Genomic DNA, 18,631 nt, shown 5'->3' with positions numbered 1-18,631 from the left:
GTTCCTGTAGGCATCCCCTGATATCAAAGCAGAAATATGACAATTAAGCAAATCTCTTTTAAATTTTTTTTATTGAATCACTGGGAGATAGACCCTAACAAAGCTGTTCATAGTTAGATTTCAGCCGAACAGTATTCCAATACTATCCACCACCAGTGTACGTTTACCACCATCAGAGCCCCCAGTTTGCTTTCCATCACCTCCCAACCCCCAATGAAGAAAATTTCTTATCAGTAACTCTGCCCCCCTGCCCCCCACCTGGAGCAATCATAACAGCCTCTTCCCACTTCCCTAAAAGCACAGTATAAGGGTCTCCCGCGAGGGCTCAGCAGCCAGCCGTGCTGAGAGTGGACCTCTCACATCCTTAGGTGAGTAACCCCATCCCTGGATGCCCAGGGTGGAGCATCCAAGGCTGGGAGGAAGCAGAATCCCATGCGGCCATCACCTTGGAGGCTTGTTCTCAGCACTGGGGCATCTCCTTCGCCTTCTGTCCTGAAGGGAGAGCATGCTATGGAGCCTGAATCGAGGGGGGAGGGTGGGGGGACGGGGCATAATTGCTGTCCCAGGAGAACTGTGGGTGATTCCAGGAGAAAGGGACTTAGATCCTGGCACTGACATCTCTGGGACCTGTCTCAGGTGCTGCATCTCAAGGTGTTTCTTTAGGAAGACAGTGACACTCTTTAGCTTTGCCTTTAACCAGCCAGCTCAGACACCGCATCTGTGCTCCGTGCCAAGGGACTGTGCAGAGGCACTCGACACCCGCAAGGTGCTGTGATCCCGTCCCCGACTGGAGAGATGAAGCTGCCCCTGCTGCTGCCTCTGCTTCTGGGAGCCATCTCTGCCCGCCACCTGGGTGAGTCCTGCCTGGCCTTCCCAGCCATTGCTTTCTCCCATGTTCCTGTTCTCCTGGGCCAGGGCCGCAGCTTTATCTTCTTTGGTGCCCTCAGCCAGTGCTTCTTGCACTAGGTTTCCGAGAGACTCAGAGCTGTGACCAATATCTCTCTAGCAGCCTTCACAGGGGAAAAACCAGGCACCTGAGGCTGGAGTGATAGCACAGCGAGTAGGGCATTTGCCTTGCACGCGGCCAACCTGGGTTTGATTCCCAGCATCCCATATGGTCCTCTGAGCACCGCCAGGGGTGATTCCTGAGTGCAGAGCCAGGAGTAACACCTGTGCATTGCCAGGTGTGACCCAAAAAGCAAAAACAACAACAACAACAACAAAAAAACCCAGGCACTGTGGGAGACAGAAGCCTTCTCACAGGTGCTTCTCACACCACCAAAATAATGACCAGTGGGGTGAGGTTCTCCCTGTCTGGTCACGTGGTCCAAGAGATCTTATTGGCCCAAACTGAGTTAGACCCTCCTAGTCTTACTTCCACATGGAGGCCTTTGGAATACGTGTTTGTGTGTATGTCTCTGTGTGTATCTGCGTGTGCGTCTGTCTTTCTGTGTATGTCTGTGTGTGTGTCTGTGTGTATATCTCTGTGCCTGTCTGTCTGAGTGTATGTCTGTGTGAGTGTTTGTTTGTGTCTGTGTGTGTGTCAATACTGTGCATGATCCTAGAAGGAGACCCCACCCTGATGGCAGGTTACCTCTTCTTTAGGGTACAATGCCCCCCCTTCAGAGAGTCTGGACATCCAAGCCAGCATCATCCAGAACTCAGACTGCTCCGGGGAGCACAAGGGAGAGCTGGCACTGCATGGGGAGGAGATTCCATCAGGAGAAGAGGAAGCGGAGGATTCTGGCTGTCATGAGACTTTGGAGGATAAGGACGACCTGGATTCAGACCCTGCTACCTCAGGGGACTTTGAGGGCCCCAAGGGAGAGGACACAGTTCAATTGCAGGGCACTTCTGGGCACAAGACATTTCACATTGTGTTGGTGAATACACCCGAGACATTTGCTGAAGCTACGGTAAGTGGCAGGAAAACTTCTGGGAAGTTCCAAGGTAGGTTGTTTGTGTGTGTGTGTGATTGTGTGTGTGTGTGTGTGCTAGAGTAGAAGTGAAGAGAGAGAATATTCAAGCATCTGTTTCCCTTCTTCCAGACTAGTAGTTCTTCAAATCAAGCGTGAGTGACTCTGTGTCTTCATGAGGTTTTAGCAAAACACAGATCTCTGGCTTAACAGCCAGGAGTTTGCATTTATAACACATTTCTGGGTGACGATGATGTTGGTGCTGTGCAAAGTGCACATGGAGACCAAGAGAATCAGACAAAAGGCCTCTGGGTCAGATGTCCCTGTGTGAAGCACTGGCTTGGCCTTTCCTGGACAGTGTCCTTGCAGGAAACTGCACATTGTGTCTGCATTTGTAAAGAGAGGAGTGGCAGTACCAGCTGTACCAGCATGAAGGAATATGGCCGCAAGTTGCTAGACTGGGGATAAGGATAAACTGAAACCTGGAAAGTATCAGGAACAGTCCCTGGGCCTTGGAAAAGATCTGCACACATGATGACTGTAATTATTCTGGCCATGAATATTACTCCCTGCACGATGCTCCTGACGACATGGGCTGGAGGTAGTACAGCGGGTAAGGCGCCTGCCTGATTATAGTTTAATATCTGGCACCATATATGAACCTAGCATGTGAAATCCCAAAGTAAAAGTCAGGAAGAAGCTTGAGCATAATAGACTGTGGCCCATAAACAGAACAGGAAAAGATGTTCCGGAAAGCAGACAAAGGGGCAAGAAATCTGAGCTGGAGCAATAATATAGGGAGGCTCTTGCATTTCATGCAGCTGATCTGTGTTCCATGGGCAACATCGCGAGCACCACCAGGGGCAAGTCTTGAGTTCACCAATAGAAGAAACCGCTGAGTGCAGGTGGGCATGGCACAAACTCCAAAAATAAAGATAGGAGCAAGAAATGGGACTGAAGGAACAAGGTGGTCCCTGGCTTCTGACAGCAGGACGCTGGAACGTTTCCTAGAGACACAGGACCTGGGGAAACCCAGGGTGAAATCCCCAACCCCTGTCCTCTTCTCTCTGCAGGACAAGTGCAAGCGGTGGTACAAGGGCAACCTTGTTTCCATCCACGATCTCAGTACCAATTACCACCTCAGGTATTTGGCCAGTGGGGATAAACAAAGCCATATCTGGATAGGAGCGACAGTCACTAAGTCGGTAAGTGAGCACCCACCTCTGAGGGACAGGAAGTTCTTTCTGACAGCCCACAGGGTGCCCTGTTGCACCCTGGCAACTGAGATGATGAGAACAGAAGGCAGGGGTGTTCTGGCTCAGGACAATCCCAATCTGGCCACCCCTCTCTTCCCAAAGCCCCACCGAGTGACTTCATGATCGTCACTTGAAATCTGCTAACGACTGGCACAATAGGCAGACGATGGTTGCGGTCCAGCTTCTCTTCCCTCGGCCTTCTCACTTGGCCCACACAGCTGGTGGCTACACATTTATGCATGCACCATGGACTGACCAACTTCCTGGGAGCTTCTTTTTCCCTCAGGGTCCTTCTCTCCAAGTTTGTGTTGGCAGATGAGTAAGAGCCCAGATGTTTGCTACTCAATGTGCTCATGGGTCAGCAGTACCAGTGTACCCCGGGGCTGGTTAGCACAACCCTGGCAGAACCCTGCTCCCAAACTTCCTAGACAGAGCTTGTATTTTAATAAGACCCTGGGAAAATCGGTGTGTAGTGAGCCCTGAAAAAGCTGTGTGGTGCCCTGGCATTAGTCACACAGCCTTGGAGCTGAGGGTCTTCAGGTAGAGGCCCCGGGTCAAATGAGTCCTCAGATGAGCTTATTCATAGACTGAGTATCCATAAGAGACACTTTGCTCCGAACAAAAATCCTATGTGACCCCTAGAGGTTGTTACCTTGGTTTGTCCTCAGACCCAGACTATTTTTTTTTTTAGTACCAGTGGACACAATATGCATGGACCGATGGGAGCATTTGGAATTTTTCACTCTGGGCCCCAGGACAGCCAGCAAATGGAGAAGGAAACTGTGTTTCCATGTGCACTCAAGGTAGGGGATGGATGCCAGGTGAGAGTGTCGTGGTGGGAGGATGACTCTGACCCGTTGTCCCTCTGAGCTGCCTGGTCACACGCCCTAACCCAAATCCTGCCCGCATTGGAGACCCAGCAGATGGCAGTGAGGGCTGACGCTGGGCTTCCCGTGGCAGACAGCCAAGCAGCTTGAGGGGCAGGGGGCAGACGCCAAGTGGCCTTCTCCCTTCCCCAAGCAGAGCTCAGCCCTGGGCCAAGGGAGTGGGATGGGTCCTCTCTTTCCTCGAAGCTAAGGGGACAGGAGTGAAGGAATGATGTAGAGCAGCTGACGGAAATGCAGGTGTGGGTCAGGGTTGAAGGCAAGAGGTGGGGACAGGGCCTGGCTGGCAGGTTCCTGGCCCATGTGGAGAGGTGTGGACGCCAGAGATGAGGAGCTTCGAAGGTGGCTGAATCCATATGGTGGAGTCAGGTTTCCACATCCTGGCTCTTGCCAAGCTGAGATACAGTCAAGTGCTTACCCCACCCTGTCTCAGTGACCCTGTGGGTGCAATGGGAAGATAGTGCCATGTCTGGGGTCACCGTGGGATGAAAGGTTATGTCTGCAGATAGACCTTCTCCCAGGAAGAGCTCCGTGATCTGCTGCATTAGCTGGGGGGTGAGGAGTGAAGGTGGAAAGTCCACTAAAGAGGCTGTGAGCCAGCTGATGTCTCTGTGTGCTCTGTTGCCAGGGGGACTTTGGATGCGAGCAAATTGCACAATAAAGCTGCCCTTCATCTGCTCTGCCTAAGCCAGAGGTTCCGGTTCCTGTTACAGCAGTTCCAGTTCCAGCAGTTCCGGTTCGTTCCCACCTTCCTGCCCTGGAGCCTCCACGCTCTCACTGTCCCTGGTCACTTGGCTCCATCGCTCAGCTTCTCCGTTAATCTAATAAAGGCTCTCTCAGCAGTTCCTGACTCGTTTGTTCAGTTGCTCATTTTGAAACTCCATTCACTGGAAAACTCTAGATGCACTTGCTTCCACCATGTGATAAAGGCTGGGGAGGTTGTCAGGGCACTTAGCTTTAGCGCCAGCAGCATGCAGGACATGACCAAAGAGACCTTTTTGGTCTCCCCAAAGGGAGTTTCAAAGATTGCACACTTAAGGGAGAGGAACTGGCCTTTCTATTTTGTTTGCATTAGAATTATATATGCATGGTGGGGAGTGATTTTTCATAATTGTATGTGGCAAGGGGGGACGAATAAATAATTCTTCTGGAGGGGCTGGAGTGATAGCACAGCAAATAAGGCGTTTGCCTTTCAAGCGGCTAACCCAGGTCGATTACCAGCATTCTATATGGTCCCCTGAGCACAACCAGGGGTGACTTCTGAGTTCAGAGCAAGGAGTGACCCCTGTGCATTCCGGGTGTGACCCAAAAAGAAAAAAAAAGAATTCTTCTGGAGAAGCTAGGAAAATACTATAGCAGGTAGGTGCTTGCCTTGTACAGGGCCAAAGTGTTTTTGATGCCTACCACCTCCACCTGGTCACCCCAAGTCCTGCCAGGAATGATCCCTGAGTGCAGAGCCTGAAATATACTTTGGGAACTGCTAAAAGTGTCTCTTAATAGGATAGGAAAGCCAGCAGGGATGCCAAGCTGGTTCAATCCTCGGAACTGCATATGGTCCCCATGGGAAGCCTGCAGTGACCTTGAGTATAGAGTCACGAGTAAACCCTAAGCACTGTCAGCTGTGACACAGCTCCACCCCTCAAGACATCATAAGTATAGTTAATAATAACTGTGATGGGCCATGAGAGCCTGCGTGGACAGACACGTGGAAGGAGGAAGGTGTCTTGTGTCTGAGTTCAATGGCCACCACTTCTAAGTTGTGTTCCACAGCCATTTCAGAGAATTATTATTTTTCCTGACCCTCCCATCCTTCTCCTCCATACTCACCCCCTCTCTCAGGGGGGAGCAACTTCCCAGGTAACAGAGTGACTCCCATCCTGCTCTACAGTTCTAGGTTCCGGCATCCCCTGCTGTCCTGGTGCTACTTCCTGGAGAGGAGACATGGAGAGAGAACCTAAAACGTTCTTTGTCTCCAAGAATAGGTGGGAATGGATGTGTCCAGAGGCCAAAGATCTCTGGGTGTCAGGAGGCTCTTAATCGCTGCATGGTGGTCTCCCTAGGCCACTGCCCAGTGTGAGACTCTGGTCTCTATGCTTCACGTACTGCAATGTTCCTTTGTTTGCTTGTTTTGGATCATACCTGGTGGTACCTGGGGACCATCCCTGGATCAGTGCTCAGGAATGACCCTGTCTGTCACTCATATGTAGCTGTGGGGATTTACACCAGAGTCAAGGAAAAGGGAACCACATGCACGGCAAGTGCCTGCCCTCCTGCACTATCATCCTGGCTCCTTTTCACCATCTTTTCTTGGGCCTCCACTTCAACCATTATATATTTACTCATCTGGCTCTTTTGGACCTTTTACTCTCAACTAGCCCTTGATTCCAAGGCAAAGATTCACAGGAGCAGTCTCTGGGAGACTGATTGGTGAATTACTGAAGAATAGATGTGCGAGTAGAAAGAGAGGAATATTTGTGACAGTGTGTGGGGGTAGTGGAAGGACTGGGAATGGTGGTGGAGGGAAACCATAAGAAGGAAATAAAGAAAGAGAGAACACATTTCCTCCTCCCCAGGAGAACAGTATTTCCCAGGATCCCTGGCGGCAGCTGACCCTGAGCCATATTGGCTGCCAGTGCTTGGACCCCTGGCAGCTCTGGCCTCCAAGTGGGTCTTGTCACACCCAAGATATCAGTGATGTGGGAGTCTGTTGTCTCCAAAGGCTCCGCCAGAGGGATCAGGCATGTTAAATCTGGAGGTTTTAATGTACTTGTTACTGCAGCCAATACTAGTGTAACCTGATGCATAAAGAAAATAAGGTGCTTGCACATGCTCTGATTTTACTAAACGTAGCTCAGTAAACAGGAGACCAGACTCAGAAATCAGAAAACTCTGGATTCAAGTCCCAGACTTCCCTTTCCTATATTTTCCCACTTTTGAAAAACACTGTAGTTTACCAAATTATTTGTGATGACTTATTATAGGCATTCAATATTCCAACCTTATTCCAAACACTGTCACTATCCCTCGTCTGTTGTCAATTTTTCGAACCACCCTTTAAGCCTGCCCACAGCAGGCACAAATGAATTTATTTTATCTTGTTAGGTTCCACTAAATGGCTAAGAGAATGATTAAAATGTACTTCAGTAAAAGAAAATTTGTGAAAATTGTTGTATCTCACCATGGGAACACTAAGTCCTTGTCTGAGGGTTTACTAGGAGTTTGTTGCTAGTTAAGCCTTCTGTGTTGAAGTTTTTGTCAGTCAATTTTGGCTTCTACATTATATACCTATGCGATCTGATGTAGTCCTCCTGGAATGTTAGTGTCATCGAGCTTGGAGAAATTGTGTGGCCACAAATGTGGCTGCATGTCCAGAAACTCCAGAATATTTAACTGGGCAGTGAGCTTCTGTGGTGGTGGTGGAGTGTGGGTGTAGCTGGGCTTCTGGAAGTATGGGGAGGGGTGGGAATAGGTCACCCACCCTTACTTCAAGAAGGCTCTAGCAAAAACCAACCAAAAACAAGCCCTGGTGTACCTGAATTTTCATCATTTTGGCATCTGTGTGGAGCTCAGTTGTGAGGTGGTGGAGTCTGGCCAGAGGAATGGTGGGAGTTTTTTGGGTCTGAAAGTACCTGCTGGGACTTTGGCAGGCCTGAACCTTGAGAAATAAGGTACCTAATTCTAAACCTGAGCTGAATGCATCATGATTGTCTGATAAATGGAGCTGAGGTAGATGAGGCCTGAGAAATGCTTCGCCCCCTGCTTTCCGTGGTCAGAGCTCTGTTATGTGGAGGAGAGAAAGAAGCCACGGGCATGAGACATCCTGGGCACTCTCAGAGGGGTGTGGCATTACCCCACAAATTCTATCCAGAAGCCACTGCTCCTACATCCCCAGGTTGTCATTATGCCCATCAGCTGGACCCTGGCTGCACCTGTCATCTCATCCTCCTGAGGAGGACCGCTATGTCCCAAAGGAACCTCTCAGGACTGAGCCTCAAAGAGAAATAAACCTGGTTTCTCCAATATTACCTCAACGAACAAGGAGAGCGGGTCTATACACTGAAGAAGTATGACCCCATGGGACAGCAGACCTGCTCGGCCCATCCGGCTCGCTTCTCCCCAGATGACAAATACTCTCGACACCGCATCACCATCAAGAAGCGCTTCAAGGTGCTCATGACGCAGCAGCCGCGCCCGATCCTCTGAGGGTCTCTTGATTTCCTGTCCTTCTGCCCTCCGCTACCCCCACAGAGACTTTCCTTCATCAACCAGCTGCTGGGTCTGTGAGCCTGTAGCAGCCTCGCATCCTGGCTCCTGGGAGTTGGGTTTCATCCCATCTGGAGATTGTGCTTGGGTGAGGCCGGCCTGGTTAGCCCCTCCTCCTCCCCCCACCATCAAAGGGAGCGAGTTTTAATCCATTCCGCGTTTTTAGTCACTGCCTGATTATTAAAAATGATTTGAAAGAGAAATAAACCTGATGAATAACTTAGGTGCATGTGTCTCTGTGGTTGAAATCTCCAGGCTCTCTTGGGGTCAGGATGGGTTACATCCCCCACATCCCTATACCCATGGAAACTTTTGCAACCATGCCCACAAACCAACTCCACCGCTATGTAAGGTTATCTACCAGCCTTGATCCAGAGACTCATGAATAAATCTAAGAAGAGGTCCACTAGCGGCAACTATTTCTCGGACTCAGCCTAGTTAAAAATCTAACTCCAGCTGGACTGCCCACTTAAAAATTCTAGATTTTCTGAAACTCAAGGCCACATTTGTGGCTGCACAACATGTACAAACTTTACCACGCCCACAATCCAGTGGTAGCACACCAGATTGCATGGGATGTACTGTGAAAGCCAACCAATCTCTATTCACAAAAATATTAATATGAAGGCTTAACTTGGAACATCTTAGTATCCCTCAGACAAAGACTTAACGTTCCTATGATGAGATGCAAAGTTTTCACTATCTCTTCTAAGGGAATACTTTTGTATCCTTCTTTAACCATGTATTGGTAACAAACAATATAAAATAAATTATTGTGGCTTGCTAATGGGGGCAGGATTGAGGGGTGCTTGGGGAAGTGCAGACAATGGTGGGGGGAGGGGACCGTGGTGGTGGGATTGGTGTTGGAATACGGAATGCCTGTAATGAATAACCATGAACAACTTTGTAAACCACGTTGTTTAGATAAAGTGTGGGGAGAGACTCACAAATAAATCCCAGAAGAGATCAATAAGCGGCAGATATGCCTCCAGAACCAGTGACAGGTTGAGCCTCATAACCAGGGCATCCTAGAGGGGGTGAGTGAGTCCCACCACCTGCGCTAACAAGCTCTGGGAGCCGAAAATCTCAGAACCCAATCGCCACCATGCTCACGGCCGATATCCAGAGGTTCGGACAAGCCACACATCTATGAGTGGGTTATGCTGAAAAACTCAGGTATGCAGGTTTTGTGACTGAAATCTCTAGGTTCTCCCAAGTCAGAAGAGATTAGCAAGCTGTAGAGATGCCTCATGCCTCAGAACTCAAGGTCACCAACCAGTTAAAAATGTAACTCTAGGGGCTGGAGTGATAGCACAGCTGGTAGGGCATTTGCCTTGCATGTGGCTGGTCCGGATTCGATTCCCAGCATCCCATATGGTCCCCTGAGCACTGGAAGGAGTAATTCCTGAGTGCATAAATCAGGAGTAATCCCTGTGCATTGCCAGGTGTGACCCCAAAAGCAAAAATAAAAATAACTCCAGCTCTATGTATTTAAAATGTTAGAATTGGGCCAGAGCGATAGCACAGCGGGTAGGGCATTTGCCATTTGTCTTGCACGCGGCCGACCCGGGTTGGATCCACGGCATCCCATATGGTCCCCAAGCACCGCCAGGAGTAATTCCTGAGTGCAAAGCCAGGAGTAACGCCTGAGCATCGCTGGGTGTGACCCAAAAAGCAAAAAAATAAAAAAATAAAAATAAATAAAATGTTAGAAGTCCTAGATTACATGGCTGCATAAGCAGCCACACGACTTCTCATAGTTTATACCACTGATGTACCAGAAGTAGCACATGTTGGATAGAATTTCAGGTGGAAGGCACTCAATCTCAATTAAAATAAAATTAGCATACAGGGCTCAACCTGTAACAGCATGTTAGCAATCTCTTATGCAAGGGCTCAATGGCACGAGGGTTAAAAACAACAATTTTCACACACTTTCTTATAGGACACCGTTTTGATCATTTGTAGAGAATTATTCATAACAAGAAATGCAATCAAAATTATTTAGGGCCTGCTCTTGGGGTAAGCTTGGGTGGTGCTTGGGAAAATTTAAAATAACGGTGGTGGGATTGGTGTTGGAATATTTAATATAATAAATTATTGTGAAAAACCATATAAAATTAAATTAAAAATAAATAATAAAGTGGGGAGGGGAAGAGAAAGAAAGAAGCTGTGGGTGTGAGGCATGAATTGGGTTCCAGCTCAGTTTCTCTGTAATGCAGATTTCTTTTTGACCCCATGGCTATCAGAACAGCCCAGAACCACTCTGCTTGGACTTGCTACTGTGCTGACATGCCACGAATGTAACAGAGGTGTTTGGCTGCTCTGCCTTGTCTCAGGACCCAGAGCCTGGCAGACCAAGTGAGCTGCTGGGAGGGTGTGACGCTGAGTGGCTTGAATCTACACATTTTCAGGTCCAGGAGGGACGGAGGCTCCAGCAGGAGTTGAGATTGGAGGAATATGTTTGTCCAGAGTTTGAATACAAAGAGACCAGGGCCCCTGCAACGGAGAGGAGCTGCCTTTAGTCAAAGGAGGTCGGGGAGAGAGGAGCAGCGTGAGACCTGGGGAACCTTGTTCAGACTTGCTGGCTAAAGTCCTCTGTCATGCTCTTTTTTTCTCTGTTGAGCAGGGATGCTCAAATGAAACAAAGCTCCTAAGGCATCAATCATCCTGGGGCTGGCTCCAGAGGATCTGTATGATGGGTCATCCTCATCTCTGGGTGTGACTGATGACCCTGATGGCCCCCAGGATGGTGGCAATAATGAGGAGGGTCTAGCCCTCCACCCCCTCCTCTACTCTGAAGTACTCGAGCTTGAACCGAGGGCATTTGGGAGCACTGACACTGGCCCATTGCACCCCTAATCGGATAGATAAACAGATCAACAGTTGGGCTTGATGGAGATAACACTCAGTCTGTTGCTCTATCAGCCCACAAGTGACTTCTTAGGCACTTCTTCATTTGAGGGTACCTGGGGTGGTAGAAGAGGGGGGTTGGACTATAAGTCTTTCCAGACTCTTCTTTACTTGTCCCTGCTGCCACGAGAGCTGGAATCGGAGGAGCTAATATCCATGGCCCAGCAAGGATGCCTCCGAGGTGTCCTCCGGAAAGAACCCACTGGCTCTGGGATATGGCACCTAAAACAGGGCTCGCCTCTCTGAAGGTCATTGACTACCATGCTACTTGGTGGATTCAACATTTGATGCTTTTGTTTTTGCTTGGGAGCCACATCCGGCAATGCTCAGAGGTTACTCCTGGCTCTGCACTTAGAAATTACTCTGGTGGTGCCCAGGATGACCATATAGGATGCTGAGAATTGAACCCGGGTCCAGCACAGCACATCAAAAGCAAATGCTCTACTTGCCGGACTATCTCAGCAGCCCCATGGAATCAAGTTCTGATATTTTTGAAATTTTTTGTTATTATTTTTGATGGTTCTGGGGAATTGAACTCAGGGCCTCACACACACAATGAGAGTACTCTACTGCAGAGATCAAGCTCCACCCCATCTGCTTTGTGGAGGATGCACTGAATTCTTAGCCCTTTAACTCTGACCTCAATGGCAAAATGAGCACCTCACTCCTGTTCTTCTTAGTCCTAGACTTATGAGAGATGGAGACAGAAACGGGGTGAGAACACCCCCTAGAGTGTCTGAATGATTCTCCAAGATGCTGTCCATTCCAACTGTCGCCACATAACATAAGGTGGGCTGTAGATTGACTCTATATCAAAATCGGCAACTGGTCCAGTTCTGCTCCCGAGACATGTCTAGACATTTTTGATCATCATGACCAAAGAAGGAGCTATTGACAAGTAAAGCAGGGAGAGACCAAGGGTTCTACTAAACTCTGCACTAAGCTCCATATGGCAGGAATTACTGGGCTTTAGAGTGTAATGGTGCAAGTTTGAGAACCTTGGCTGAAAAGGAATAACAAAGGATTTTACACAGCAAGATGAGTAGAAGATGGAGAGGGAAGGAGATAAAGGGGATACCGTTGGGGAGAGAAGGCTGAGGGAAGAGAGGAAGTCAAAGAAAGGCTCAGTAGCGAGAAGCCTTGGAAATTTAGCACCCTGCTTCCCATGATCTCTCTCTCTATCTATCTATCTACCTATCTATCTATCTATCTATCTATCTATCTATCTATCTATCTATCTATCTATCTATCTATCTATCTATCTACCTATCTATCCTTTTGGGTCACATCCAGCGATGCACAGGGGTTACTACTGGTTCTGCACTCAGTAATTCCTTCTGGTGGTGCTCAAGGGACTATTTGGGATGCTGGGAATCTAATCTGGGTCGGCCGCTTGCAAGGCAAAAACCCTACCCTTTGTGCTATCGCTCCAGCCACCTTCCTGTGCAATATTGGTTGGTCACTGTCCCTCTTGATTCTTGCAGTCCCATCTGTGAGGGCTGATGATGGTGTGAGCCTCCAGGGATGTGGTGGGCTGAGTGCATAGGAAGTAACTGGTCTACAGAGTACGTCTGGAGGCCTGAGGTTCCCTTTAACCGCCTCCCACGTTTCCTCCATTATCCTGCTCTCTGCTGAGACATCAGCCAGAGTCACTCCTGGGGTGAATGGTAACTGTTCAAGTTGGACACCTCAGGTGCAAGACACCCACAAGTGGCAGTAGGTCCCAGGAGGCAGGTTCCTGTAGGCATCCCCTGATATCAAAGCAGAAGTATAACAGTTAAGCAAATTTCTTTAACAATTTTTTTATTGAATCACTGGGAGATAGACCCTAACAAAGCTGGTCATGATTAGATTTCAGCCGAACAGTATTTCAATACTATCCACCACCAGTGTACGTTTACCACCACCAGAGGCCCCAGTTTGCTTTCCATCACTCCCCAACCCCAAACTGCCCCCCTGCCCCCGACCTGGAGCAATCATAACAGCCTCTTCCCACTTCCCTAAAAGCACAGTATAAGGGTCTCCCGCGAGGGCTCAGCAGCCAGCCGTGCTGAGAGTGGACCTCTCACATCCTTAGGTGAGTAACCCCATCCCTTGATGCCCAGGGTGGAGCATCCAAGGCTGGGAGGAAGCAGAATCCCATGCGGCCATCACCTTGGAGGCTTGTTCTCAGCACTGGGGCATCTCCTTCGCCTTCTGTCCTGAAGGGAGAGCATGCTATGGAGCCTGAATCGGGGGCAGGGGGCGGGGGGCATAATTGCTGTCCCAAGAGAACTGTGGGTGCTTCAGGGAGAAAGGACATTCCTGGCACTGACATCTCTGGGACCTGTCCCAGGTGCTACAGCTCAAGTGTGTCTTTAGGAAGACAGTGACACTCTTTAGCTTTGCCTTTAACCAGCCAGCTCAGACACCGCATCTGTGCTCCGTGCCAAGGGACTGTGCAGAGGCACTCGACACCCACAAGGTGTGTGATACTGTCCCCGACTGGAGAGATGAAGCTGCCCCTGCTACTGCCCCTCCTGCTGGGAGCCATCTCTGCCCGCCACCTGGGTGAGTCCTGCCCGGCCTTCCCAGCCATTGCTCTTTCCCATGTTCCTGTTCTCCTGAGCCAGGGCCGCAGCTTTACCTTCTTGGGTGTTCTCAGCTAGTGCTTCTTGCACTAGGTTTTCACAAGACTCAGAGCTGTGACCAATATCTCTCTAGGAGCCTTCATGGGAAAAAAAAACCATGCACCTGGGGAGACAGAGGCCTTCTCATAGGTGCTTCTCACACCACCAAAGAAATGACCAGTGGGGTTATGCTCTCTGGTCACGTGCTCCAAGAAATCTGACTCAGCCCAAACTGAGTTAGACCCTCCCAGTCTTGTCTTCACGTGGAGGCCCTGAAAGACGTGTGTTTGTGTGTATGTCTGTGTGTGTGTATCTGTGTGTGTCTATCTGTGTATGTCTGATTGTGTCTGTGTATATGTCTTTGTGTCTGTCTGTCTCTGTGTATGTGTGTGTCTGTCTGAGTGTATGTCTGTATGACTGTGTCTGTGTGTGTCTGTTTGTGTGCCGATACTGTCCATGGTCCTAGAAGGAGACGCCACCCTGATGGCAGGTTACCTCTTCTTTAGGGTACAATGCCCCCCCTCCAGAGAGTCTGGACACCCAAGCCGATAACAGGAAGAACTCAGACTGCTCCGGGGAGCAGAAGGGACAGCTGGCACTGTATAGGGAGAAGATTCCATCAGTGGAAGAGGAGGCTGAGGATTCTGGCTGTCAAGAGACTTTTGAGGATAAGGACGACCTGGATTCAGACCCTGCTGCCTCAGGGGACTTTGAGCGCCCCAAGGAAGAGGACACAGTTCAATTGCAGGGCACTCATAGGTACAAGACATTTCACATTGTGTTGGTGAATAGGCCCGAGACATTTGCTGAAGCTACGGTAAGTGGCAGGAAAACTTTTGGAAGCTCCAGGGTAGGATGTATGTGTGTGTGTGTGTGTGTGTGTGTGTGTGTGTGTGTGTGTGTGTGTGTGCGCGCGCGCGTGTGTTTGCTAGAGTAGGAGTGAAGAGAGAGAAGATTCAAACGTTTGTTTTTCCTCCTTCCAGACTAGTAGTTCTTCAAATCAAGCATGAGTGACTCTGTGTCTTCATGAGGTTTTAGCAAAACACAGATCTCTGGCTTAACAGCCAGGAGTTTGCATTTATAACACATTTCTGGGTGACGGTGATGTTGGTGCTGTGCAAAGTGCACATGGAGACCCAGAGAATCAGACTAAAGGCCTCTGGGTCAGATGTCACTGTGTGAAGCACTGGCTTGGTCTTTCCTAGACAGTGTCCTTGCAGGAAACTGCACATTGTGTCTGCATTTGTAAAGAGAGGACAGGCAGTACCAGCTGTACCAGCATGAAGGAATATGGCCGCAAGTTACTAGACTGGGAATAAGGATAAACTGAAACCTGGAAAGTATCAGGAACAGTCCCTGGGCCTTGGCAAAGCTCTGCACACATGGTGACAGTAATTATTCTGGCCATGAATATTACTCCCTGCACGATGCTCCTGACAACATGGGCTGGAGGTAGTACAGTGGGTAGAGCGCTTGCCTGATTGTGGTTGAATTTCTGGCGCCCTATATGAGCTTGATATGTGTGATCCCGAAGTGCAAACTCAGGAAGAAGCTTGAGCATAGCTGGCTGTGGCCCTTAGACAGAACAGGAAGAGGTGTTCCGGAAAGTGGAAAAAGGGGCAAGATATCTGAGCTGAAGCAATAATATAGGGGGGCTCTTGCATTTCATGCAGCTGACCTGTGTTCCATGGGCAACATCACGAGCACCACCAGGGGCAAGTCCTGAGATCACAATACAAGAAAGTTCTGACCGCAGGTGGGCACGGCATAAACTCCAAACATAATATAGGAGCAAGAAATGGTACTGAAGGAAAACAGGGTGGTCCCAGGCTTCTGACAGTAGGATGCTGTTTCCTAGAGAACCAGGACCTGGGGAAACCCAGGGTGAACTCCCCAACCCCTGTCCTCTTCTCTCTGCAGGACAAGTGCAAGCGGTGGTACAAGGGCAACCTTGTTTCCATCCACGATCTCAGTACCAATTACCACCTCAGGTATTTGGCCAGTGGGGATAACCAAAGCCATATCTGGATAGGAGCGACAGTCACTGTGTCGGTATGTGAGCACCCACCTCTCAGGGACAGGAAGTTCTTTCTGACAGCCTACAGGGTGCCCCGCTGCACGCTGGCAACTGAGATGATGAGAACAGCAGGCAGGGGTGTTCTGGCTCAGGAGAATCCCACTCTGAGCACCCCTCTCTTCCCAAAGCCCCATCAAGTGACTTCATGATCGTCACTAGAAATCTTCCAAGGACTGGCACAATAGGCAGATGATGGTTGCGGTCCAGCTTCTCTTCCCTCGGCCTTCTCACTGGGCCCACACAGCTGGTGGCTACACATTTATGCATGCACCATGGATTGACAAACTTCCTGGGAGCTTCTGTTTCCCTCAGGGTCCTTCTCTCCAAGTTTGTGTTGGCAGATGAGTAAGAGCCCAGATGTTTGCTACTCAATGTGCTCATGGGTCAGCAGTACCAGTGTACCCCGGGGCTGGTTAGCACAACCCTGGCAGAACCCTGCTCCCAAACTTCCTAGACAGAGCTTGTATTTTAATAAGACCCTGGGAAAATCGGTGTGTAGTGAGCCCTGCAAAAGCTGTGTGGTCCCCTGGCATTAGTCACATAGCCTTGGAGCTGATGGGTCTTCAGGTAGATGTCCCCGGTCAAATGAGTCCTAATATGAGCTTATTCATAGACTGATGGTTCATAAGGGACACTGTGCTCCGACCAAGAATCCTATGTGACCCCTAGAGGTTGTTAACTTGGTTTGTCCTCTGATTCAGACTATTTTTTTTTAGTACCCATGGCATCAATATAAATGGACCGATGGGAGCCTTTGGAATTTTTCACTCTGGGCCCCAGGACAGCCAGCAAATGGAGTAGGAAACTGTGTTTCCATGTGCACTCAAGGTAGGGGATGGATGCCAGGTGAGAGTGTCGTGGTGGGAGGATGACTCTGACCCATTGTCCCTCTGAGCGGCCTGGTCACACGCCCTAACCCAGGTCCTGCCCGCATTGGAGACCCAGCAGATGGCAGTGAGGGCTGACGCTGGGCTTCCCGTGGCAGACAGCCAAGCAGCTTGAGGGGCAGGGGCCAGACGCCAAGTGGCCTTCTCCCTTCTCCCAGCAGAGCTCAGCCCTGGGCCAGGGGAGTGGGATGGGTCCTCTCTTTCCTCTGAGCCAAGGGACAAGAGTGAAGGAATGATGTGACAGGCAGAGCATCTGAGGGAAATGCAGGTGTGGGTCAGGGTTGAAGGCAAGATGTGGGGACAGGCCTGGCTGGCAGGTTGTTGGTCATTGTGGAGAGGTGTGGACACCAGAGATGAGGAGCTTCCAAGGTGGCTGAATCCATATGGGTGGAGTCAGGTTTCCACATCCTGGCTCTTGCCAAGCTGAGATACAGTCATGTGCTTACCCCACCCTGTCTCAGTGTCCCTGTGGGTGCAATGGGATTATAGTGCCAAGTCTGGGGTCACCATGGGATGAAAGGTTGTGTCTGCAGATAGACCTCCTCCCAGGAAGAGCTCCGTGATCTGCTGCATTAGCTGGGGGGTGAGGAGTGAAGGTGGGAAGTCCACTAAAGAGGCTGTGAGCCAGCTGATGTCTCTGTGTGCTCTGTTGCCAGGGGGCCTTTGGATGCGAGCAAATTGCACAATAAAGCTGCCCTTCATCTGCTCTGCCTAAACCAGTGGTTCCAGTTCCTGTTACAGCAGTTCCAGTTCCAGCAGTTCTGGTTCCGTTCCCACCTCCCTGCTCTGGAGCCTCCATGCTCTCACTGTCCCGGGGCACTTGGCTCCATCGCTCAGCTTCTCCGTTAATCCAATAAAGGCTCTCTCAGCAGCTTCTGACTTGTTTGTTCAATTGCTCATTTTGAAACTCCATTCACTGGAAAACGCTAGATGCACTTGCTTCCACCATGTAATAAAGGCTGGGGAGGTTGTCCAGGGCACTTAGCTTTAGCGCCATCAGCATGCAGGACAGGACCAAAGAGACCGTTTTGGTCTCCCCAAAGGGAGTTTCAAAGATTGCACACTTAAGGGAGAGGAACTGGCCTTTCTACTTTGTTTGCATTCAGAGTTATGTATGCATAGTGGGAAGTGATTTTTCATACTTGTATGTCGCAGGGGGGGGACGAATAAATATTTCTTCTGGAGGGGCTGGAGTGATAGCACAGCAAATAGGGCGTTTGTCTTTCAAGCGGCTTAACCAGGTCGATTACCAGCATTCTATATGGTCCCCTGAGCACAACCAGGGGTGACTTCTGAGTGCAGAGCAAAGATTGACCCCTGTGCATTCCGGGTGTGACCCAAAAAGGAAAAAAAAAGAATTCTTCTGGAGAAGCTAGGAAAATACTATAGCAGGTAGGTGCTTGCCCTGTACAGGGCCAAACTGGGTTTGATTCCTACCACCTCCACCTGGTCACCCCAAGTCCTGCCAGGAGTGATCCCTGAGTGCAGAGCCTGAAATATACTTTGGGCGCTGCTAAAGGTGTCTCTTAATAGGATAGGACAGCCAGCAGGGATGCCAAGCTGGTTCAATCCTCGGAACTGCATATGGTCTCCATGCGAAGCCTGCAGTGACCTTGAGTATAGAGTCACGAGTAAACCCTAAGCACTGTCAGCTGTGACACAGCTCCACCCCTCAAGACATCATAAGTATAGTTAAAAATAACTGTGATGGGCCATGAGAGCCTGCGTGGACAGACACATAGAAGGAGGAAGGTGTCCCGTGTCTGAGTTCAATAGCCCCCACTTCTAAGCTGTGTTCCACAACCATTTCCAGAGAATGACTATTT

General features: G+C 49.7%; 3 protein-coding genes across 3 annotated transcripts; all 3 read left to right on the top strand.

The window, feature by feature from the left end:
* Nucleotides 1-327: 327 nt before the first annotated feature.
* Nucleotides 328-4,869, top strand: LOC129405708 (proteoglycan 3-like). Its single transcript, XM_055142825.1, has 6 exons — nucleotides 328-368; nucleotides 701-853; nucleotides 1,606-1,916; nucleotides 2,990-3,121; nucleotides 3,864-3,975; nucleotides 4,685-4,869. The coding sequence occupies exons 2-6, from the start codon at nucleotides 796-798 to the stop codon at nucleotides 4,741-4,743; spliced, it is 672 nt and encodes a 223-aa protein (XP_054998800.1). The 5' UTR covers nucleotides 328-368; nucleotides 701-795; the 3' UTR covers nucleotides 4,744-4,869.
* Nucleotides 4,870-8,067: 3,198 nt separating this feature from the next.
* LOC129406025 (H/ACA ribonucleoprotein complex subunit 3-like) lies at nucleotides 8,068-8,516 on the top strand (the record flags this gene model as incomplete). The annotated part of the gene is made up of 1 exon (XM_055143764.1): nucleotides 8,068-8,516. A coding segment is annotated over one exon (192 nt), but the record flags the coding sequence as incomplete, so codon positions are not given.
* A 4,773-nt stretch (nucleotides 8,517-13,289) lies between these two features.
* Nucleotides 13,290-17,580, top strand: LOC129406119 (proteoglycan 3-like). The gene is made up of 6 exons (XM_055144083.1): nucleotides 13,290-13,309; nucleotides 13,631-13,782; nucleotides 14,348-14,658; nucleotides 15,762-15,893; nucleotides 16,635-16,746; nucleotides 17,462-17,580. Exons 2-6 carry the CDS (start codon nucleotides 13,725-13,727, stop codon nucleotides 17,518-17,520), a joined length of 672 nt encoding a protein of 223 aa, XP_055000058.1. The 5' UTR covers nucleotides 13,290-13,309; nucleotides 13,631-13,724; the 3' UTR covers nucleotides 17,521-17,580.
* The last annotated feature ends 1,051 nt before the right edge of the window (nucleotides 17,581-18,631 follow it).

Source organism: Sorex araneus, chromosome 6, assembly GCF_027595985.1.
Source record: "Sorex araneus isolate mSorAra2 chromosome 6, mSorAra2.pri, whole genome shotgun sequence".
NCBI classification, from domain to species: domain Eukaryota; kingdom Metazoa; phylum Chordata; class Mammalia; order Eulipotyphla; family Soricidae; genus Sorex; species Sorex araneus.
This window is presented reverse-complemented; position numbering and strand designations above follow the sequence as displayed.